The sequence below is a fragment of the Xiphophorus hellerii genome, chromosome 7 (genome assembly GCF_003331165.1).
Source record: "Xiphophorus hellerii strain 12219 chromosome 7, Xiphophorus_hellerii-4.1, whole genome shotgun sequence".
Taxonomy (NCBI): Eukaryota; Metazoa; Chordata; class Actinopteri; order Cyprinodontiformes; family Poeciliidae; genus Xiphophorus; species Xiphophorus hellerii.
The window spans coordinates 13,440,484-13,464,770 of record NC_045678.1 but is presented as its reverse complement, the minus strand read 5'-3'; the positions used below and the strand labels follow the sequence as shown (position 1 = coordinate 13,464,770).

Below are 24,287 nucleotides of genomic sequence, written 5' to 3'. Positions count from 1 at the left end.
TAAAACATTTTTCAGACACAAAAAAGCCATCGGTGGTGTTATTTTACCACTAAATATCGTCTCTAATAGATAATAGAACACGGTGGTGTCGGAGTCATGCTGTGGATGTGTGTTTTTTCAGCAGCGACGGGGAAACTGGTTCGAATTGCAGAGTCATGTTGGAAGAAAACCAGCAGGAAGCTGCAAAAGACTTGGAGTGGAGAGGACTTGTAAATACATTTTTTATCTTTTGTTTTATTTCCTCTGAAATGTATATATTTATAGTTCACGCTTTCATGCTCAGAGTGCTGGAGCTAACATTTAAATTCCTTTTTTTTTTTTTTGACAACAATCTTGGCCAACACAGCTGATTCTGAGTTTCATCTTCCTGCAGAGCAACAATCCTAAACCTGCAGCCAGAGCTACAATTAAATGGTTCAGATTATCTGTTAAAGTGGCCCAGTCAAAGTCCAGATGTAAATCTAATTGAAAATCAATTTCAATTAGATTCATGGGTGCTCATTTTTGCTTTTCAGTCACATAAAAAGCACTGACGTGTGTTTGTTGTAAGTTTACAAGGCATTGTATCAGATAAAATGACAATGCCATAGAAAGCAGTTTTAAAAATTATAAACACGTTTCTACACCAACCATTTCCGTTTAACACATGGTGAGCCTCTGAGTCAAATACAATCATTTTTTGATTAATGAACCCAAATGACATCATGATGACGGAGATTTCTCCACAGAAATAAATTAAACTGACTCACAAAAACAAACATCATCACCGAGAAGCACAGCCTCCGCATTACTAATTTTTTATTAGTTTTATGAATTCAAAGTACATCGCAAAGTAAGATGCAAGATATAAATATTAGAAAGAATAGAAATTTTCCCAAAGTTTCTTTTTTTTTTTTACAAAATAGTAAATCATATTTCTGCTCTGAAAAAATGTATAAAAAATAAAATAAAACACACAGTGACAGCCCTCGAAGTGACTGCAAAGCACTGTGTGATCTGTTCAGACCAGCTTCAGATCAACAACATGCCAGATATCTTTGATCATACGCAGAAACACACATAAACACACACTGGATACAGGACAGGAGGAGCTCAGAGAGGAGTGTGTGGCATAAAACATAATGATCTGAGCTGTGTGTGTCTGTGGAGCAAAAAAAGATCAGTGCTCCACAAAGGGAAGCTCCTGTTTTATGACTGACAGAACTGGCCCGCCTCCTGCTGTAACACCATCTCGTCCTTGCGGAGCGGGAACGTGTCGATGGTGGTGAATAACTCAGCTGCCGTGATGGGGAACGGGTAGCGCTGCTTGTCCATGCCCTGCTTGTCCACCAGCACCATTTGGAACGACCTCTGAGGGATCCGGAGCAGTATCCTAGGAAACGCACATCGGATTAAAGTCATGCTTGCTGAGGTCACACACGACTGCGTGCGCGTGTGCGTATGTGTGTCAGTACCTGATCTGCAGGGCCAGTCCAGGTGGGAGAAGCCTGTGGCGGATTCGGCCAACTTGAGCTGGATAAGTCCCGACCAGCTCAATGACGGTGACGTGTCTCAGGTCCAGTCCACACTGAGCGGGCTGGGACAAAGATCCACAAGTTACACAGCTAATGAGTCACATGGGTGTAAGAAACTGGAGATCTTACTAGGGGTGAAGCGATTAATCACGATGAGACGATTACTGAAATAATCGTCAACTAATTTAGTAATTGATTTATCATTTATTGGAGTATATAAACCCAAAAGAACAACACAATAAGAGCCTTAAGGAAGCCAAAACTGTACAAAACAATATACACATTTTACATTCAAAATAAAAAAACCCTTTTGGTCTGAAAATTTCCTTCACCCAGAAGTACTCGAGTGGCCTAGTTTTAGCTCTACCCGGTTCGCGTTCTGAAAAAATATTTTCTTATTAAAGACCATTTGCAATCCAATTATTAATCTGTAATCCAAAGAGAATTATCATCAGGAAAGAAAATGGGTTTTTTTATTTAATTGTGCTTGCTGTATTTAAAGAAATGTTGACAATGAAGGAAAACTATATTTTCAAGAGAAATGTTCTTCCTCTTCTTTCACTCATGAGGAAAATTTCATTTAAAAAAGCCACTGGATTCTGTAAGATGGTTTTAATCTTCTCTATGTTATTAAAGAAAATGAATTTTATTTAAAGGATGTAAAGCAATCAGCTGCTGCATCCTCAGAGCTGAATGAAATCCTGTTAATAGTAATTCGCTTAACATCATGCCAACAATAAACACTCATTTTATCTAGTCAGATGCAGCTGGAAAACAAAGCTGAACTGTTATATTTCAGTCCTATAATTAGCTCCAAATAATTATGTTTAACCAGCTGGACATAAACCTCATGGATAATGCCATAATAATACCGTCTATAACACCATAATGTTGTGTTTGCTCCCCATCTGTGACAAAGAGACAAGTATATAGCTGAGCAATTATACCTTTATTAAAACAGAAACATGTTGCATAACACAGCAAAAGCCAATAAGTTTATTTATTTATACAACTGTGGGATTTTGTCACATAAATTATTCTTAAAAATGGGTTGTGCTTTGTTGTGTGTGAGGGTTTTATTTGAAGTGTGTGCTTGTCATCAGAACAGCATTAAAGCTGCTGCATGTTCAAAGCTGATTATCTAAACTGGCAGTCACAGAAATTAAAAATGATGAAACTCACTGAACCTTTATCTGTCTGTCGTCTAAACCGGGTCACTGGTGCCCATCTCCACTGGTCGTTGTATGAAACTTACGACATCGATTGGTCGCCACTCCATCACTTTCTTGCTGCAAAGCTACAGAGCTTTGCATAACTAACATGATGAAGAAAATAGATTTTTGTAACACATTAATAATTCAGACGTAAATGGATGAAATAGTGACAAGTCATCAAACGTCACAACGAAAACTAATTAGTTATCCGATTCCCGCCCATCGCACCGTAAACCTGATATGCTCAAAAACTAAGATACCCATGTCATGTAACTAAACCTGCTGTTAGTAAATTGATCAAAATGTGACTCTTTTATCACTTTATCCATCTGTTGAACATGCTTAACCCATCAAGATTTACCCTCATTTTCTTTGGCTAATAATTTCTAAAAAGTTTGGGATAGCTTGTTTCTGAAAAAAGAGAGAAAAGGCTGAAAACATAAATATTATTCTTTCCATACTTGGACAGATGGTAGAAAAACATGATTTGTGTCTCTCCTGAGACCATACCATACCATACCAGCTTTATTTATGAAGCACTTTATACAGCGACAGGACCAAAGTGCTATACACAATCATAAAATACAATGCAATTCTAAAATAGAAAAGATTGAATATAAAATACATATTAATATACAGACACAATAAAACAAAGTGAAACCTCTCAGATTGTGCCAAAAGCCAAAGAAAAAAGATGGGTCTTAAGAAGGGACTTAAAAGCAGCAAGTGAAGAGGCCTGTCTGCAAAGAGACGGCCGAAAGCTGGTTCAATTTTCTGCAAAAACTAAAGCAGCAGTATTTGTTTGCTCTGTTTAAACTAATATATGGAATTAAAGTGGATGTTACACTTTAAAAAATTAAATAACGCTTTCTGCATATGTTTAAGTAATAACATTGGCTTCATTTGTTTTAATGTTGGTTTTAATATATGTTGTTTTCCACATTTTAAAAATGTTTTTATTGTGTGTGAACCTTCATACCTGATGTTACTGCTACACTTGAGTTTCCCCTTTGCAGGACAATGAAGGCTGTTTCTATTCTACTCTATTTATCAATTGTTTGAATTGCAGAATAGGTGTGTGGTGATTTATGTGCAAATGTTATGAAGTGTCGATTTGGACATGAGCACAGGATGACACACAATGCAGAAAAACATGTAGGAGAAGACACCTGGAGCTCCAGTCAAGAGAGTGAAGGAGTTTTTCACACAATGGCTTCGGTAGATGGTGGAGGGAGCTTAAAGAATACTGAAGTGGAGATAGGTGTGCAATATATCAGACAGAGGAACTCTGTTGTTTAGAGTTGTGGAAATATGTGGCATCATTATGATCTGTGTAGTTCTGCACCACATTGAACAGGTCTGTGGGGTTTTATTTATCTTTGCAGAGTGATGACCTAACATGGATCTGACGCCTGATACACAGAGACAAAATCTAATTAATCCAATCAACTCTGAGGGGAGATATTGCATTTACATAAATTACTTATGTGAGGACTCATATGTAGCTGTGTGTCTTATTTTTAATCCACACCAGGTCTGTCATATGATTCTCCTTGAACAAACTCTCTCTAGTTTACAATAAACGAGGCCTAATCAGTGTTAATTTTAGACACATTTTTGAATGACTAATTAAAGAGTGATCCAACAATCCCTTGTTTTTTAGGAATAGTTTAAAAATGACTCAATATCTGATTGGAAATCTAAAAACAATTTGTTATAATCAAACTAAAGGACTAGCAACCGGACTGACCAGTGGTCCTGTTAATGAACTAACACTGATTAAGTCTCTCGACTCATAAGCTGAATCTTAAAGGTCAGGGGTTTAAACAAAGCTCTGACTTAATGGTTTCTGACGTAGTGGAGGAAAACAACACCGACGGAAAGCCACCACTCACAGAGCTGTGTCACTATCGTTTATTCATCGCTGAGACATTTCCTGATCATCAGCATGACATCCTCTCCGTCTTCTCAATTGTTCTGCTAAGATAAAAACAACGCAAACACACCGCAGTCGTCTTTATCCGCGCTGCTTTCCTGCTCCAGCACCCAGCTCAGTCAACTTGGATTTGGATGAAGCTGTGAGTGTGGGGGTGGGTGTGTGTGTGTGTGTGTGGGGGTGTGCGGGGGTGTGTGTGTGTGGGTGTGTGTGGGTGTGTGCGGGTGTGTGTGTGTGTGTGTGCGAGTCGTGCCTCACCTGCAGGTTAGTCATCTGGAAACGGTAATTGTGATTGGCAGCCGTCGGCGCCGAAATAATGAGGAGCCGCCGCTTCTCGTAGAACTGGTCCAGCAGAGCCGCGGCCGAACGCACCCCCACATTTATGTTCATGGCTGTGATGACATCGAACACAAAATTAAGTCAGTATATGACAAGAGAGTACATGAAGGTGAAGATTTATTACCATACACTGTGTGAGGCGTTGCATAATTAAGGCTGACGATGAGGAGCTTCATTCTGCGTGAAACAGAATGAACTCACTATGGATTTTTTAAATCGATGGACAGGCTGTTATTTTCTTCTCCACCGAGCCTCCAAATCCATACAGAAACTACAATATCAGAAATGACTGACACATGTAAAAAAAATTTGCTGAATCTGGATCTACGTTCCAGGACTTCTCCAAATTAGCCAGCCTGCAGTTTGCACTTAATCTTCAGCTGATCAACGATGGCACTGGCTGTGCTTATTGTCAATGCCGTTGAACTATTCATTTATTAGCTCTGCCAAATAAATAACCTCACACAATGCGACGGCTCACTTATTTGGTCAATAAATATCATTTTGAAGGGGTGCAAACCTTGAGATGAGACAGTAAACAAGACTTTAACCCCTTAGCCCTCACCTATGGAAAATACAATGGAAAAGTGGCATGGGGGCCGTTTCACAATTCGCCCCTGCAGCATACGTACAGCTTCATGCCCAATAGAGTGCATCACAAGCATTTTTTTATTTATTACATAGAATATCAAACGAAAATGTAAAAAGGTATTTTAAAGAAGAATACCAGAGCAGCATTAATTATCTTACATAGTCCAATTTTTAGCTTGGTTCCTATGTTCTGTTTCAAATTTCTAAACTTTGCCACATTTAATTTTCTGGATTTTTCAAGCAGAATTGTGGAAAAATTAATACACTGTTTTTAGGATGATTGCGTTTGAACTTAAAGACTTGAGGTGTTTGCAACTCTTTCAAATGTCCTCTGCTTGTAGACTATTTGTTTTGAGATCTGTTTACTCCAGTTGTCTTCCTGAAGGCTTCAGACAGATCTTAAGATCTCACAATGATGCTTAGCAGACAAACTCCTTCAAAAACCTGAATGATTATGATCTAACCGCGTGGAATTATTCATTTTCAGTAGGAATAAATGTGAAAGTGTCCAAATTTATCCTCAATAGAAATTGCATGTTTACTTATATTTTATAGAGTATAAAACTGGTCTTTTCTTCTCTTTTTTTATTTAGCTTTTCTTACATTTTCCAGGTTAAAATTTATATTAAATATTCACATATACAAATATGTCACAAAAACAGAATCTGTTACTTCTTATAGTATTTTTAGGTTTGGAGTTTACTTCCATATCCCAGTTTTAAGCCACAACTTTTAGTTTGTATATGTTTGTAACCTTAATGACTACTGTATATTCCAGACTATAGAACGCACCTCCCTATAATCCGCACCCACAAAGTCTTTTAAAAAAAAACTGGAAATGTACATATATAAGCTGCTGATATCTCCGCAGGACGCAACAGAGAGCAGACGGCTTAATAAATCTCCTATTAAGGACACAGCCGTCTGTCTCCAACGCTGAACCATGGATTCGTTCACGCTGAGCTTACATACAGCGGATATGGATCTGCACTGCCAGATCGATAGCCTTCAACTTAAAAGCAGCGTCATATGAACTTCTTTGAGTTGTTTCCATGATGAGGGGGTATGACTTTGAAAACATTTTTCAGTGCTCCGTGCTGCTAGCATGTGCTTGTTCTAAATGAAAATCAGCACTTTCTTCTTTGATTTCCAATTTTGACTTCCAGTGACTCATTTCCTTTTAAAGAGCCCCCTGGTGGTCGAAGAAAAATCCACAGAAAAGCCGCACCGGGCTATAAGCCGCATGGTTCAAAGCGTGGGAGAAAAAGTAGCGGCTTATAGTCCGAAAAATACGGTACTTAACACATGCAAGAAGAGATATAATAGACTCATCTTAAATTTAAAACAGCTTTGGTTGTTTGTGTGTTGAGCCGTACATACGTGCACACGTTGTGTCTAAACCAGACCAGGAGAGTCCAGACTGACACACTCTGGCAGCGCCGCCCTGCAGCTCGAAGCCGCCGGTGCAGGAGAAGTGACAAGTAGCGCCGTAGTTGTCTCCGTCACTGTCGCACTTCATGTAGCCGTTGTCTGGAGGGAACAGAGGGCTGCAGCGACGCACTGGGCAAAGACAGGAAGAGAAGCAGCAGCCAGGATTAAACAGGTTAGCGATTAAAAATATATTTTGCATTCAAGTTGATATACTGCGATCTGATTTTACACGAAACACAAATACTGAGAATTGAGACTTTTTCTAATAATTCAAACATATAAATTGAATATTATTCATATACACTAAAACAATAACAGCAAATGAATCTGCAGTGACAGTTTTTTAATAAGCAGTCATGGGTATTTAGATTCTGAAAAACTTTGAACTGAATCTATAAAAACTAAGACATTTATCATGTCAAAACAGTGAATGAGCAATACCAACTCTCAATTTGTTTTGCATAAAGTACAAAATATATATTGAAATTGATCAATTTCTATAAATATATAATCTTATATTGATATATACTTGTATATGTGTGATAAAAAAACTCATTAAATCCATGAAAATGGTCATTATTTCACAAATGTCATTTTTCCCCACAAGATAAAGTATTTGTTTATGTCTTTTTGTATTATTTGGTGCACCGACTGACATTTTATGGACATTGAATAATAAGGTAAATACTTTTTTACAGTGGAGTAGGTTGGTCTGAGTAGCTTAATTTCCTTAATACTTAAATAACACACATTAAAAATCAGCTTTTCATGTCCTCTCAGCTTATTGTTGTTTGTTATCAACATTAGCTTCATGATGTGAGACATTTAGGTCAAATATAGACATGTGGGGCAGTGAGTGCATTTTTCTGTAAGTACATAAAAAAGCTGCTCTATTCAAGCTGCTTTCTCAGGCTCACCTCGCACTCTGATGGTGAAGTGGCAGGACCCTTTGTTCCCAGCCCGGTCAAACACACTGTAGGACATCTTATGAAGGCCTTCTGGGAAGTCGGATTTTGATGGTTTCCCTTTCAGGGTCACACTGCAAAGCCCGTGTTGAGTTTTAATCTTATACTCTGATCTCTGACCAGTTTTGAAACAGGATTTTAGCTGACTCTGAAGAGAAAAGGTCTTAAAAGAATCAAAGGGTTATATCCGGACTGACTCTGTGAGGATGCCGTCTGCAGTGTCGACGCCCTCAGGTGTGTCCCAAGTCATCCTCGCCGTCAGTTTTCCTGGTTCTGCCCACTTATCCTTGACATTGGGACACTTGATTTTCGGGGGATCAATATCTACAAACAGATAAAAAAAAGAGATCTTTATCTAATCCTTATTTCATCCACATGAGCGTGAATGGTTCACCGATAATGGTAGGAGATTCTTTTCTTGACCTCTGAAACAGCAGCACATAGTAAAAGAAAATAAGACCGAATTTGGCCTTCTGTCTTATGCACATAAATGTCACTGTGATAAACAAAAGTGTTCAATTTAATCACATTTTGTCAAGTTTCAACCACTAACTTCAATTTTATGTAGTAGAGCCAGGCAAAGTAATAATAAAAACAATAGATACATGTTTGATGTCATGTTCAGTGTCTCCAACTTTGCATGTATAAAACTAGAAATTCTTGCCTACGTCTGTTGGCAAAACAGCTTAAGCTCAGTTACATTGAATTGACAGAATTTGTGAACCTTTCCTGTCAGAAATTATAATTTGGATATAGGTCAAGACTTTGACTAGACCATTTCAACTGATAGTTATGCATTGATCTAAACAAATTTATTATAGTTTACTCATGGCGGTGTACAGAGACTTTGCTCTGTTAGGGTTAGACGTTATGGTTATCCCTAACCACATTTCTATAAAGACCTGACGTCTTGGTAGTTTTGCAGGATTTATAGGATCCTGTTTACATTGCCTTATGTTTCATAGCTTTGTACTACTTTGTGTTGGTCTATCACATCAAATCCCAATAAAAGTCACTGCAGAAAGGTAAAATTAAAAAAATGGTCAAATTATTTTTATGAGTTACGGTAGCTGAAGTTTCTACATGACAACATATTTAATTAAAAAGACCACATATAAAAACTCAGGTATATTAATATATTAACTGTAAGCAATTTATTTCTCACTATTTAGTTGAATAAATAAAAATGTGCTTGTTTTTAGATGCACTTCGTGGAATGGGATTTTTTTTTTATGCTCTCTCTGTGTCTCAAAGGGTTCATTTTATTTTCTCCAGCATGATTCCACACTGAAAACATTCATGTTCTGCTAAACGCAAATACAAATTTGACTGGGTGAGAGTGCATTCTCATTTGTCTCACTTGTCTTTGTGCTGGAGTAGAAAAAATCCCAGGTGGTTTGTTGCATTAAACAAACATAATCATCCAGGGAAATGTTAGCGAAATCAGAAACATGTCAAAAGAACCTTCCAGTGTAACACAAAAGCAAATGAATCATATGGTGAAAACATGGGTGTTTCTTAGTGTCCTTGTAGACAAAGAAGTAGAAAACTCAATGTTAAAGCTTCAATGCACTCTAGATACATGCTGGCTGTAGTGCAGTCTGTACACTCAACAAAAAAGGAAGAAAAAAAACCACTGACTGCAGTTGCAAACCCATTCTTTCATTGATGTGTTCATCAAAACATAGCTCCTTCATCTCTCACTCATTTTCAGCAAGAAGTGAAAATAGTGTAATCTTCCAGTGAATGGAAAAGAAAAACGCTGCCTGCCTGTTTCAGTTTTTCTGTGTATGATTTCTGTTCGTGTCTAGAGGCCTGCTTTCTTCCAAGCGTCAATCAGAAAATCAGGGGGGGAAAAAAAAGCTCTGGAACTGACAAGGAGTTTCAAGGAAAATCTGTGAAATCTTGTAGAAATCCTCTGGCTACGCTTAAAGCAGCAAACTAAGCAAATACAAACATAGTCTTACCAATGCATGTGGGGACTCCAGCGCTCCACACCTTGTTGTGCTGGCAGACGGATGTTTTCTGGCCTTTCATGGAATATCCAGGAGAACAGAAGAACTCGCAGCGAGAGTTGTAGTAGGAGCCGTCCGAGCATTTGTAGCCTCCGTTAGCCAGCATGTTGAGCTTTGGGCAGCGGATCTCTGTGAGCAAAAACAAGCTCATGATAAAGACGCTCTACGAGACTGTGTGTTTTTCTGACATGTCTGGTAGAATTCAGTAAACTAGAATATGATTGAAAAGTCCATTTATTTTTGTAACTCAATTCACTAAATGAAACACATCATATAGATTAGTCACGCACAGATGGATATTTTGAAATCTTTGTTTCTGCTAATTATGAAAAACATTTAAGATTAGAATACAGAAACAACTCAATAACGAAACATTATTGGTTTAACAACCTGCTTAAATAATGTGATTTATGTTGGTTGCCTCCATCTCTGCATTGCAGTGTGCTGCAGAAATTCAGAATACAATAAAGAAATGCTCAAACATTTACTGCAAAAGCTGCTTTAAGTAGTGTAATGATGAGGCTCTGGAGTGGAGCTTTGGAGGAAAATCTAATTAAAATGGGTTCTTACACAATCAGTAAGACTTAAAACTGGTACTGCTTTGGTGGAGAGGGGAAAAAAACATCTATTGAGACATGAAAACTACTTTCACAGAGTGCTGTCTTCCAGACAAGAACTGCTTCCTGCTGTCTTTATGGTGGACGGCTTGTTGCTGAATGATCTTTCCCACAGCAAATATTAAATTGTCCAAAACTGTCTGTCCACACATACCACCAGCATGTATATGAGCTAAAGGCAGCCTCTCTGGAGATCCAAAACATGTCAGAGCAGAAATGATGATAAAGCAGGACTTTACAGTTTTAAAGGTTACCAGGCAATGGGGATTTTCTTTTGTTGTTACGTTACTCTTGGGTTGCTGCCTTAGAAGCTTAATATCCAGCGTGTGTTGATATATTTGTTATCTAAAAAACTAATAATATGACACACATATGCCTTCAGTATTCATGCAAACAATTGCTCATCTTCAAACTCATCTTCATTTTGGGCCACATCTACATCATGTTGTAACAGAATGAATTGATGAAACTCTTTAGCAAACTGTTAAAGTATTAGTAAATAGATTTGTCTGCATTCGTTAAGTTCTTTCTAGAAGTAAATAATATTGAACACCTCACATGGCTCACTACCTCGTGTTTGTTTTTGTGACTTTTTTGTGAAGCTAATTTAGAAATATTTGCAAGACATTTTGCGATATTTGTGCTTATATTTGGCGGTAAATGTGACATTCTTCTACTCGCCATACGGATCACAGACTATCTTCCCGTCAAGTCGGCTGAGGCAGCGGTGTAGTAGAAGTAAGAAATACTGCCCCCTACAGGTGGGAGTAAACAGTCACTTAGACTCAATGTTTTTGACCATTTTTGTGGAAAACTCTCATTTGTGGATTAGCGCGAAAACGTGTGTTAGTTTTGAGTGAATTTCCATGATCTCAGACACTGAAAAAAACTGGAGGCAGTAAAAGGATAAAAAATGTTTTGCTTAGATTAGTAAAATAATATTTAAGCACACAACTGTTATCTTGAAGCTCCTATTTGCTGTTTATTATTTCACATAAAAAGCTGTGGTGGGCCAAATTTGAGTTTGACACATGTGCCTTCAATGCAATTTTTTTGTAATTTTGGAAAGTTTTTCTTATTTAGGAATATTGCTAGCACTAATGATGCTGCAGCCTTTGGCACCACAGACCAATAATCTATATTCTTCTGCTAAACAGAGGCTGTCATGCCTTCAGCGTCCCACATATTTTCTGTGCACCTTTTTAGTAGTCAATATTGCTGCAAACTAGAGTAAAGCCTGTTTTCTGCACTCTGTGGACACACATGCCCTCTGTCATGATAAAAGTAAGCCAAACTAATCAACACTCACAAAGTCTAACATCAATAGACTCTGCATCTGTACAAACAAGCCAAATCGATGAAGCAACCTTATCATCAGACAAATAAATGATTGACTATTTTGATCACCATCTGGTTTAGCGTTAATCTTTTAAAATACCATAAAGTTAAAGCCTGAACAAACAGAATACATTTTAAAGCATAACTGGAGAAATTATAACCTGCAGCATGTACCCAGCAGGAGAAACAATCACACCTGCCGTGTCTGTCTCCAGTTTTCACCCTGCTTCATTATCAGTCATCAATTTGCTGCTCTGCTTGAGAAACATGCGGCATGACAACAACATGGGAAAAGGTTTGTTTGTGAAAGTCTCACACTCGGGATGTGTGAATTGGCAGCATGCTATCTGCGACAGTAGACTTTAAAAAGCTGGCATTCACGCATACACAGTGATATTTGTTTCACTGGGATCATCTAAAATAACACTGGGTGGGCTGGCCTTCACACGTAGCCAACAGCGATGAGTTGTTTTAGTTAATTTTGGTTATTTTTAAAGTTTGCCTGGTGAATTACATGCTTTTGAACACGATAAAGTCAGAAAGGAGAACACAAACAATTTTTTGAGCAAAGAAAAATCGAAAGCTTCTCAAATGTCTACTGAAAAAACTCAGAAGTCAAAGTTGAATTAATTCAAAAGGTGAAACACTTCAGAAACTCAGACAGCAGAGCAAAATCTGCTGCCAAGAAGAGGCTTTATTTTCCCACAGGTGATGTGCAAAACCAATGAGTTTCCCTGGAGAAACTGAATTTTTGAACAGACACGGTCTGAATTTCTTCTGCATTCCCAGAAACCTTTCATTTCAAATGCTTTTCAGAACATAAGAACATTATTGCTGCCTTACAGTAGAAGCACAGACTAACGCAAGAGATGCAAATAAAAATATAAAGGTCATTATTTACTGTGATGTTCGCCTTTGAGGATTAATAATCCAGTCACATCAATTATGACATTGTTTTGCAAATTAGTGACATTATTACTTTAATTGTGAGCTACTCCACAACCAAAACTGTGGCTATGATCCATGATTGGCAGATTATGCACTGAAAAATGATATTTTGTTCCTCTAATTTATTAAATGCATAAAAACAAAACAAAAAACATCATCTTTTTCTGTCTATAAATGTATCAATAAACAGCATGGAATCTGATGCTTTGTCACAATCGCATAAAGATTAGGGAATTTAAATTTATCTGTCTACCAAAGAAGCACTTTTTTCCCCTTTTGTTTTATGCATTATAGAAAGTTGAATAATGTTATTTAATGTTAATTTTAAAACAAAAAAACATCAAAATCTGCACTTCAGTTCTTAAAGAAAACCACAAATCAGTCTAAGGTTTACATTGCTCACATCTTCACTATTAAGTCATTCTGATTTAAAGGAGCGCTGTCTTTGAAAGGTCTTGTTTCTATAAATTCATTTGAACTTTTATTGTTTCCTGGTATCCTCAGTAACCTGAGTGTTGTTGCTAGATTACCTCACCACCTGTTACTCATCTCTTGCTAACCTCCTCTCACCTAATCATTTCTCCCAGTAAAAATAGCCCCTGTTAGTCATTCAGTTTGTCAGATCCTCAACCATTTTCTCTGGCTGTTTTAAACTTTTAACTTTTATGTTTGATCTTCTGGATTTTCTGATCCCACAGCAGAAAGATTATTGAATCAATCACGACACAGACATGATTATTAGGTTGATAATAATTACTGTCAAGAGAGGTGAATATGCCTCTTTAAGGCTTTTTTTGTATTGTTCCCACTATGGTCTATAGTCCACTTATCTCTAAGGGAGAGTCCATACACCCTGTGTGAGCAGCGCATTCGTGAGGTTGATTGACAGCGCTAAGATCTTCCTCCTGGCTCTGATTGGTTGTTTCTGACTGGGAGCGGTACATGTCTGTACATTGGAACAACACCAGAGGAGCTCATTTTTTTTCACAAGTTATCTGTCTCATGTTATACTGAGATGACATAGTGACAGTTTTAATAAAAATAAAAATACAAAAATTACAAATCTATTTTTATTAGTTTCATACTGCAGCTTTAAGACAGAGAAGGACTCCCAACGTGGACGGGGTGGTTTACCTCATTTAATATACTGTAATCTCCACCTCAGTGGAGGGGTTTAAGTATCCTTATAATCCTGGGAGTTTTTCCTCCTAGTAGTTTATGTAATTGCAAATTAACCCTAGCGGAGGAGTTAGGTTATTCAAGGACCTTGAAAAACAAAGTGAGCAGAAACTGGAAATGGGGTAAAGGGGCTTGAAAAGTTAGGTTGCTTTCTTCCAATCACCTTAATTTCATGGACCACCTGGTGGTCTGGTCTTTGATTCTGGGCTTCACCCACTGAGCACAGCCCAAAAAGATGAGAGCTGACTTACTCCACATAGACCCAGCATCTGCTGGGAGGTGCATCAAGGGTGGTAGAGAAGGGCGGCAGTCAATTTTCTCTCCTGTGTTTTTTGAAGTGGGTTTATTTGTACCGTACATGGGAGGTCCAAATTACAGAACAGCTTGTGAATGCATGAATTATGTAATCTGCATTGCTCAACATTTAAAGGTTGTTGGGTTTTTTTTTTTTGCTGTGTCTACACCTTATTACTAGAGCAGTGTTTTACAAACTAACCAAAGAGGTGCTGCAAAAAAAAATAACTTAGTTTTGTGGAAAATTATAATCAAAATTAGTGAACAGTGATGGCCATATAGCAAGGAGAGAGATTAGAGCTAAATTATCTGAGGGTTACAATAGTCAACAATTAGTAATAAAAATAAAAGGCCTTCCTTTAATGACTTCAAGCCGTCTGCACAGGACATCACTAGACTGTCAAACTCCTGTCTTGGAAAATAAAACTTAGGTTTGCTTACTTGGAAGAATGAGCTAATAACGAAGGTTTCTGAGCAGGTGTTTTTCTAATAGGACTGATAACGGAGGTTTCAGTGAAGATGTTTTTCTTCTTTGTCCAACTGAAACTTCTTTGTACCGGGTTTGATTTAGGGACAGAGGTACCAATTAACCAGAGATGGGAGAAACTGAGAGAAACTCCCTACAGGAGAGAGATGGGTGGAAGGCACCATGTATGTGACCAAATGATATGTAAGCAGAATTGTATGTTGACAACTAACCTAATGTTTAACATCAGAGCCATAAAATCTAACCATTTAACATCTGACCTGGAATTGTTCCTTTTTCTCTCTTTAGTGCCCTGAGATGACTTCATCTAGGTGCTCTGAAAGGGTAAAAAAGATAAAATATGTGTGCAGATGTTGGTTCTCACCCCGACAAGCGTAGTTGGAGGACCAGTGCTTGCTGGCCATGCACACCACCTCTGAATTCTGGGATTCGTAACCCCTTTTGCAGCGGATTTTACACCGCGTCCCCATCACGTTCCTGTAGTGCTCCCCTCTGGGTGTGTGGCAGCTCACGTCACCGTGCTTCAGCTTAATGGGCGCACACCATGGGGTTCCTGAGAGCAGAAAAAAAATTTAAAAGACAGGGTACTGGGTTCTCACTGGGTGCATCAAAGCAGGTACATGACTTGGCCTTTCAGCTGGAGAGGCTCAATAGGAAGCACTTACCTGCAGACTGAAAGAGCTTCTTTACCAAAGGAAAAGCAGAGAGAGGAAAGCCACCTATCTGCATGAGCACCGGCAGATACGGTGGATTTCTCATTACCTTCTCCGTGACTCCCAATCATCCAAAAGTGTCTCGGGAGAGGGATCAGAAGATAGCTTCACCCGAGGAAAAGATTTAATGATGTGTGAAGAGCTCTTATGGGCTGTTAGAAAATAACTGGAAAAGTCTCTCTTTGTTAACACTACCACTGAATTATAGGTATTCACACCTTTACTACATGATTTAGATCATTTCAATCTAAAAGTTCAGAATTCAAATTAAGTTGGTTTTCATTGCGGACCGCATATTTATCATGAATCGGTGATTTTCATCTCAATCGTGAGACAAAGAGATGTTTCACGAACATCAAATGAGTCTCTTCTCATCTGGCTGCATTTATTCAACTAATCCATGTCTAGAAAGCTGTGTAAAAAACTTCTTGTCTGTCGCCAAGATTTGCAGGGTCATGACTTTCTTATTTCAATACAGGAAAAATAAAAGTCTGCAGTTTATTTCCTGCTGGCTCAGGACAAACACACATATCAGCTCAGCTGGAGAGGAGAGAGGAGATACAAGCTTGGGCTTAAAGCCATTTCTAAAAAAAATGAGGGTCCAGCCTCCCTTACTGTTGCACTGTGGACATGAGTGTTGATAGTGTTTCCACAGCCACTGAGTAAAAAGAAAACAATATTTAAACTTTAACATGAGGGGAGAGTTTTATTTGGCTCGAATGACTATAACTTCAAATCTAAAGTTTATGTTTAAAGCAAATGTTAATTTTGAAATAAAATGCTCCTCGTTAAATCCTGTGATGACTTATATACCTGTTTTGTATGTGTTCCTATTTATCTATGAATGTAATGTACTGACTTTTTTTTTTTTCAAAATCAAAAATGCTGGAAACAAACTTTAAATCTTTTGGTCTTGAGCAACATGCACCAGGCCTTCTGGAAGTCTTACATAGTTGTTGTTTTTGTGTGTGTGTGTCCAGTAAGTTACTTTAAGGTAGATCCATGTATTGAACATTTATAATGGGTTTTCCACTCATTTAAATCCTGTGTTTTATTGCCTTCGAAATGTAACAACTCTTTCTAGCCTTGGATGCAACAAGCTGTAATCAAAAGTTTGAGATAACTGAGATCAGTGTGGATGGATTTTAATTCAGAGACATTGGAAGGAAACATATCGGCCTATTTAAGGTAATGCAATAGCATCTCAAACAAATTTAAGTTTAGACTTCGACTAGGCCACTCTAAAACCTTGATTTGGACTTTAATATTCAGACGTCTATTTGCTGATATGATTTTAATCATCTTGCTGCACTAACCAATTTTGCATGAGCCTAAGGCCACAAACTAATGCCTGATTCCCTGCTCTGAATCAGAAGGCATGGTTCAATTAAAATACATTTTTAAATCATGAATCAGTCTCAGTCCATCACAGTAGCACCACCTTTGACTATCAGCATGATGTTCTTTTCCATCAGGTTTTTTTGGGAAATGTGCAACAGGCCTTTTCTGTTCTTTGTCGTCTGCAGTGGTTTTCACCATGGATACTATTTTTGCACAGTTCTTTCTTGTTGTTGAACTTTGTTCCTTATTAGCTGATATAAGTCAGGTCTGCACTGCTTTAGATGTTGTTGTGCAGGGGTCAGTGATCCATTTGAGCTAGTTTTATACATCAAGAACTTCTTGGAATATTCACCACAGTCCCATGTTTTATCCATGTGAGGACAATGGCTTTCATTGTATTTGAAAATGCTTTTATAAACCTTTCCAGACTATTAAATGGCAGTGATTTTGTTTCTAATCTGACTTGACATTTCACTTGATTAGGGCACAATGTGTTTCTTTTTGGGGTCTTTTTGACTACTTTATGCTGTCAGGCAGGTTCTGTGTGATTTCCTGATACTCCTGGTTTAGTAAATTACTAATGAAATTGATCCAAAAAATGTAATAATACATTTTTTATTGTTGATCCAGCTTAATGTTGTCATTTTTACTTATTTGTATGTGTCTTTGAATCTCCTTTATACTAGGTTTCAGGGAAAAAAACTGGCTAGGTACATTTAAAGAGCACAACCTTTTGTAAAAATAAACAAAAGTTTTACTTGACCTCTGAGGTTCTGCTTATATTTCTGCATTTTTTTGCAGCATAGTCACCTTTATATCTACGAGAATACCAGTCCTCGTCGTCTCCGTAACCATAGTGCCCTGACCCTGAAAGTGAGAGAAAAAAAGAGAAAACTACTACAAAGAACTACTACAAAAAGAGCACAAGATTAGATGTTGAGCAATCCCTTGTAGCTTTTCCCTGGACTCATTAGAGTAATGTCTGCTGCTGCTGCAAAGCAGACAAAACAAGCCGAGAAAACTTGCTCAACTTTCCATTTTAATCAGACTGCAGGGGGGATCTTTTGGACAGGACACAAGCGCAAAGAGTACATTTCCAAAAGATCTTGTTTCCTCTAATAAATAAACATGTTTTGTGAAAATATTCATTCTGAAGCCCCCTTGCTAGTCCTGATGCAAATGGAAAAAGTTCTACTATTTCAGAACTGGAGTTGAAGTTGAAACCAGATGTTGACAGATGCTGTATGAAAGATACAGCATCTGTCTTTTCTTTTCCTCACTGTCTAACATTAAATCAGAGTGAAAGTTATATGTTGTAGGTGAGTTTAAAATGTTCTAAATGCCAGAATAGCAAAACATAGATTATTTATTTGATCACGTTTGTCAAATTCAGAAGTTTTTAGACACTATAGTAATACTGAAGAGCATTTAGAAAAACCCACAAGTATAAGTCATTAGTAGGTTAATTGATAAAATGCCAACTAAGAGACATGGGTGTATGTATTAAGCCAACAAATCAAATTTGCTGCTTTCTTCGGGAAAACATCTTGGAAAAATCAGCCAATCAAGACCTCCTCAATTCTGATTGGTCTTTGAATAAAATTTCAAGATGTGTGATGGTGTCACATCCATCTGTTCAAGCAAAAGGTATAAATAACATAAGAATGTCCAGCACACATCATTCAGGAAAAACCTTGTTTTGTGTTTTGTAAATGTGTTTTGGTGAAAAATGTATGGATCATCCTTAGAACAAAAATGGTTATCCCGGCTGAAACCGGCATCTTGTCCTCAGTGAAAGAGGAAGAAGCCATTACTTTAAAAACAGCTTCAAAGTTTGAAAATAATGCACCCAGTGAGCAAAACTCAATTCTTGGGGAAATATTCCTTAGCAAGCACGTTTGGCAAACAAAAATGGCAGAATCACTTTGTTTTTGAGCTTTTTGACCTGCAGGAGAAACTGGTCCACTTTGTAAAACAGGTGCTATCACGATGGATAGCAACATAAGAACGTTATGCAGAAATACTGAAGTGACATCTCAAGACATCAAACAGGAAAGAACCTTTTCCACCAAACTGGTCCCAGTGCTTTACTGGTGCTCTGGCCCTGTTCTTCAAAAAAAAACCTCTAAGTTCTCAGAGGCTTTATTTTGTTTCATTTTTGCTCCAAACAATAACACTAAAAACTTAAATGAGAATAAAATGTCAAATGACTGTCTCTGGTCTTCCTTTAGTTTATTTTAAATCACCCTTTGTGCAGTTTAGTATTTTTTGCTGGAAGACCAATATTCCAGAAACATTTGTAAGAAGATTGTGGAAATTCCTAAAATTCAGAATGTCCCACAGTTTAAAAGGATATCGCACAAAATGCAAAAGAAATGAATGCTAAGTTCTCAATTTAAATAAAGTTACAAATATATCTGAAACCGACTTAATTCATTATTCATTATTCTGGCATTTAGCAAATAGAAAGAATTACTGTAATCCTACTTGACCTAAAGCAGGAAGAAATTATTCTGATTTAATCTTGGACAATAAGAAAAAATGCTATGTCTCTTTGCTGCGTCAAAGAGACATAGCATTTACAAGTTTTAGATTTCAACTTCATACCTACCATAGACCGTTCTGAGTCACCTTCAACTGGGAAAACAATCATTGAAAGGGAGCAACTGATAAAAAAATTTCTCACGGCTGTTCGGCCGCTGGAGGACACATTTGAGAGGCAGCGGTGAAAGATAAGAGGATATGCGATGAGAGAGGAAAACTGTTTTCAAAAACAGAGGTTGGGGGCAGATGAAGGAAACACAAATAAGAAGATATTGGTACAGAAGGAGTTAAATTAGTGAGGTGGAATGAACAGTAGAGTGAATATGGTCTCTGTGCTGCAGGATAAGAGAAAAGTGTTCAGCTCCACTCTGCTTCCAGTCAGTGAGCTAATCTGGTTCCCCCACCCGATTTCTTATCATGGTTTTTCTGTAAGTTTACCTGAAACCTTTCTGGGACAAAATGCTGTCATCACCTCACACACACACAAGCATTGATCCATTTTAGTAACTGTGTTTGTGCCTAGCTCAGTTATTTTCCCTAACTCTAACCAGTATATTCCTAACTCCAACTTTAACCAAAACATAATTCACACCATTTACACTGGTGTCTTTGGGCCCCATAAGGAGCAGTGGGTCTTCACAGTGTAGAACTCGCTGGAAACATGGGCCTATAATGCTGTAACAGAAACACACTCACACACTCTTTCCATGCTTTGAGGCTTTCATCCTGACATGAACTTCATGATGAAAACCCAGTTACTGAGTCAGACTTATAGCCGGCTTATGGGGAAATTACTGCAAAGCTTCTGCTTCATGGTGGAGCGAAGGAGGGAGGTAGAAAAATCCAGTTGTACAGTGGGCTGTGCAGCTGTGTGTTTGTGTGTCGGTGTGTTTGTGTGTGCTCACAGTTTAAATGAAAACCACTCAGAGGTGAAAGAGTCCAAACTGGATCTAATAATAATAAACATCAGTCAATTTATTTTTCTCTAAACTGCCTTCCTACATTACATTTTCTGTATGCTTTAGCATCAAAACCACATAAAATACACATATGTGGTGTCTGTCAAGTATAAATATGTTGTTGACATGAAGTCCTGACACTCGAAACATATCAAAACTAATATTGCATCTGTGAACTGATGTGATCAAATTCATTGCGTTGCTCCACTTAATACTATCCCCTATTGCTGAACTATACAAAAAAAAAAAACTTAAGAATAAATCTTTTTTTGATTTTCACTTTGAGTATTTTGCAACAAAAAGGATAAGAAACCGAGATCCATCCGTTGGAGCTGGACAGTCACTGGATGAGGAGAATGGATCATCCTGCGAAGGTTGCTAGTCTAACACATGGAAACGCAACCAGTCTCACACACATAGACATGAACACGCCTTCCTGTTTCCACTCGAGTCCATTCTGTACCGAGTCTAATTGCTATCCGCACTCTCTCCAACAGGTGGCGTGGATATGCCTATGTTTGGATCTGTGCTGACACAGCAGCCAAAAAAACATAGATTAAGTCCAGTTGATTCCGTTCCTGCTTGTTCATAAATAGTTTCTACATTCTAATGAATTCAAGGCAAGTATGAGCAATCTGAGATTCCTCTCCATTCCTAGATTGTGAATCTGTCAGGATGATGAAAAAGAAATGAGCTGCCAGCATCAACTTCCTGTCAGTCTCTCCTACATCAAAGGAGTTGTTAGCACAATCTCTGCCAAATCTTTAAATGTGCTGGAGCAGAAGGAGCTTTTCCTTCCTATCCTCATGGAGTAACCACAGTTAAAATAACTGAGCCCAATTTTGCAATTAGCTGCTCTCTTGGCCCTTTTAATGCAAACCGTCAGACTTTGGAAAGAGTTTGTTCTGGTTAAATGTTGAAGCATTTAACCAGAACCAGAAGGTGCAAAATCCAACATAGTCATTAGTAAATTAGCATACCGTTTATCCAGTCTTTAAAAAGTTTTATTTTATTTTTTCCTTCCACTAATGATTTTTCAGCCTGGTCACTGTTAAGGTAAAAATGGGTATTTGAAAGATGTGGGGCGAATAGTTTTTGTTCTGTCTGCAAATACTTTTTTGAAGCCAAAAAAGCCCATTTTCACACAGATTTGCTTCCTTAAATACTTAAGGATGCCGCTTGTTCGTTATGCTCTAAGAAACGTGGGAACTCGTCACAGAACATTAAATTACACACAGGCGGGCTCTATTTACTAATTACACCTATGAAGTGAATTGATTTGGTTGCACTGGATTTATTTTTGGAAACAAAGTAAAGAGGGCTGCATGCAAATGCAAACTTTCAGATTTTATTTGTACAAAAATACATGAATCAACCCGGTATCATTGTCCTCCACTTCATAACATTGCATTTTGTGTTGGTGTATTGAAAAAACGTCCATTACATTACATTACATGAATTTGTAGCGTAAAAAACATCAATAGTTAATGGGGTGGGAAATTGCATTTGCAGTGCCAGCAACAAAATTACTAATATGAAGAAGAATCTTCTATTTCTAGTTATTTTTCTCAAAGTGTTTGGGAGTAAGTTTTGTGGCAAGTAATATAGCAAGAGTTGATTTTGTTATTAATTTCTTATTTTTACCTGCTCAATAATAAACAAAACACCAAATATTTAAGTAAAAGAAACCAAGTATTTTTTAAAGGGATAACATGTCATGCACTTCAATCATTATATGAGTTGATTGTTCTACATTTTCTTCTATTTTCCTTCATTTTACAACATGAACATGATTCAGTTTTTCATAAAAGGCTCTTGCTTCACTGAGCCATTTTTTATGAATGGAGGCTCCAGAGTCTGGCTTTGAGGATTTGCCTGTTTGCCATATATGAAAACAGCTGTGGTGAGTGACACATTTCGCACTTAAACAAAACTCCATTAACAATATCCCATTTGCTTCTTCGCTGTCCAAACAAACTGCATTGATTACTCAATAACACCTTGGGGTTGCAGAAATTTTTCTTTAAGCATTTTTGCGGGACAATATACGTAATTGAAGTCAGCATCGCAATATTAGTGTGCATAATAGCACAGTCGCAGCGGACTGCTAGAATGCAATATTTGGAGGATATACTGTGTATTTCAAATGTTATGCAAGGAGATTCTGCATATTTGGCTCTCTGATTGAACTCTCCCTGCCCACAAGGCAAAGAAAGAAAAGAGTCAGGGGAATATGGGTAGATCTTGACTGAAATCCTTTACCTTCAGCAACAACTGTGTGTCACTTTTCCTTCCACTTCACAGCTGTGCACTATTTTTCTGTAGCTCTACCAAGCAGAATCCCTCCCCCCCCTGAAAAAAAAAATAAATGAAAGTTTGCGAAAACACTGTCGTCATAAAAGAGCAAGAAGCACTTGTTACGAAAATCTCTACATCCCAGCCTGTGCATTCAGGCAGCCACAAGCTGCTAATGAAAGACATAATTTACCACCAGCACACACCTCGGCAGCCCCTGTAAAATAAACCCCTCATTAATCCAAACACACGTTTACACAAGTACAGACTGGAGTCCCGGCAACCTGGTGAGCAGTTTTTAAGTCTGTCAGGGTGTCTTCATGTTGCAACCTGTATGACCTTACAGTGGTGGTGAGCTGCTTTCCAACCATCTACAAGTTCATAGCCACTGCTGCTGCTTACGTCCACACACACACTGAACTCCTTTCATACTCACATGAACTCTGAAGTGACTTCATCTGTTGCAGGCTCTCTCATTTGTCTATCTGGGAAGCTTGTATGCTTTCCTATGTTTGATGCATAAAACATGTAATTATGTTTTATGCTTAAATGATAAAAAAGATGCTCAGGCGTGACAAAGTGAGATAGGAAAAGCTAATTAACAGAAGTGCAAGCCATCTAATTACTGCTGCAGAGAAACGCTAAGACTAATGAGGCTTTCCGAGAGAAAAATACTTGTTCCATAAAAAGTTACTTGAAAATGTATGAGGAAATGTTCTTTATTTTAATTAGAAATCTTTCTTACTGTCTCTGATAAAACGTGTGAACAGTAGGAATATAAAGGCTGAAAGAGTGGAGCCACAGACCTGAGCTCTGTGCAGAAACGTCCCCAGATGCACACTGCACTCCCCCCGCTTTCCACCCCCAACTTCCACGTAAACACACCCGTAGTTCACCAAACTCAGACCCCCGATCACACAGCCGCAAAAAGCCCCCCAAAATCTGTCCAGCTCTGAGCCAAAGCTACCGGTGCTTCACATTTTCCCCTCCAGGCAGTGAGGAGATAAGCTAGTGGGTCATTTGTGGATCATTCTTCCTCTCTTCTCTGCAGGGTTTGTGAAATGTTTGTGAAATGTTGACTCAGCTCTTACCTTCATATCCGGAGCAGAGACAGATCTGGACGAACAGGAGACCCAGCGGCCACAGCTCCATGTCAGGACGGGCAATTTTTAACGTGTAGGCAGGAGGAGGAGGACAGCTTGCAAGGAAAACTCTCAGCGCATTCCTGCTTTTTCCAAAGAGCCCGCCTCTTGCTCCAGAAACAAAGGAGGATTCTCTTTAAAGCAGGCAGGGCATCCACCGGCGTTGAGTCAGGGGCCAGGGGTAAAGATGGGGGGGCAGGGGGAATCTGAGAGAGCCAGGGCCTGACGTGAACAACCACACATTCAGCTGCAATGCAGCAATAAAGCTAGAGTCTAAACATAGAAACAAAATTAGCATTATTTATGACTGTTAAAACAACAACAAAAAAAGATTATTACATTCAAAAAATATAGATTTGTTTTTCTGGGTCAGTCAAGCCCAAAAGTATTCACACCCCTGGCAGATTTAGATTTAAGAAGATGAT

At 38.1% G+C, this 24,287-nt stretch overlaps 1 protein-coding gene across 2 annotated transcripts; it reads right to left on the bottom strand.

The window, feature by feature from the left end:
* Positions 1 to 780: 780 nt before the first annotated feature.
* On the bottom strand, positions 781 to 24,004 carry srpx (sushi-repeat containing protein X-linked). 2 transcript variants are annotated; one of them, XM_032568587.1, is made up of 10 exons: positions 23,812 to 24,003; positions 17,733 to 17,789; positions 15,233 to 15,421; positions 9,958 to 10,134; positions 8,188 to 8,314; positions 7,943 to 8,064; positions 6,975 to 7,154; positions 4,923 to 5,056; positions 1,455 to 1,576; positions 781 to 1,372 (listed from the first exon to the last, which is right to left on the bottom strand). In XM_032568587.1, exons 1-10 carry the CDS (start codon positions 23,870 to 23,872, stop codon positions 1,189 to 1,191), a joined length of 1,353 nt encoding a protein of 450 aa, XP_032424478.1. In that variant the 5' UTR covers positions 23,873 to 24,003; the 3' UTR covers positions 781 to 1,188. The 2 variants fall into 2 exon arrangements, with proteins under 2 accessions (XP_032424478.1, XP_032424479.1); XM_032568588.1 differs by lacking the exon at positions 17,733 to 17,789 and having other exon boundaries at positions 23,812 to 24,004.
* Positions 24,005 to 24,287: the final 283 nt, after the last annotated feature.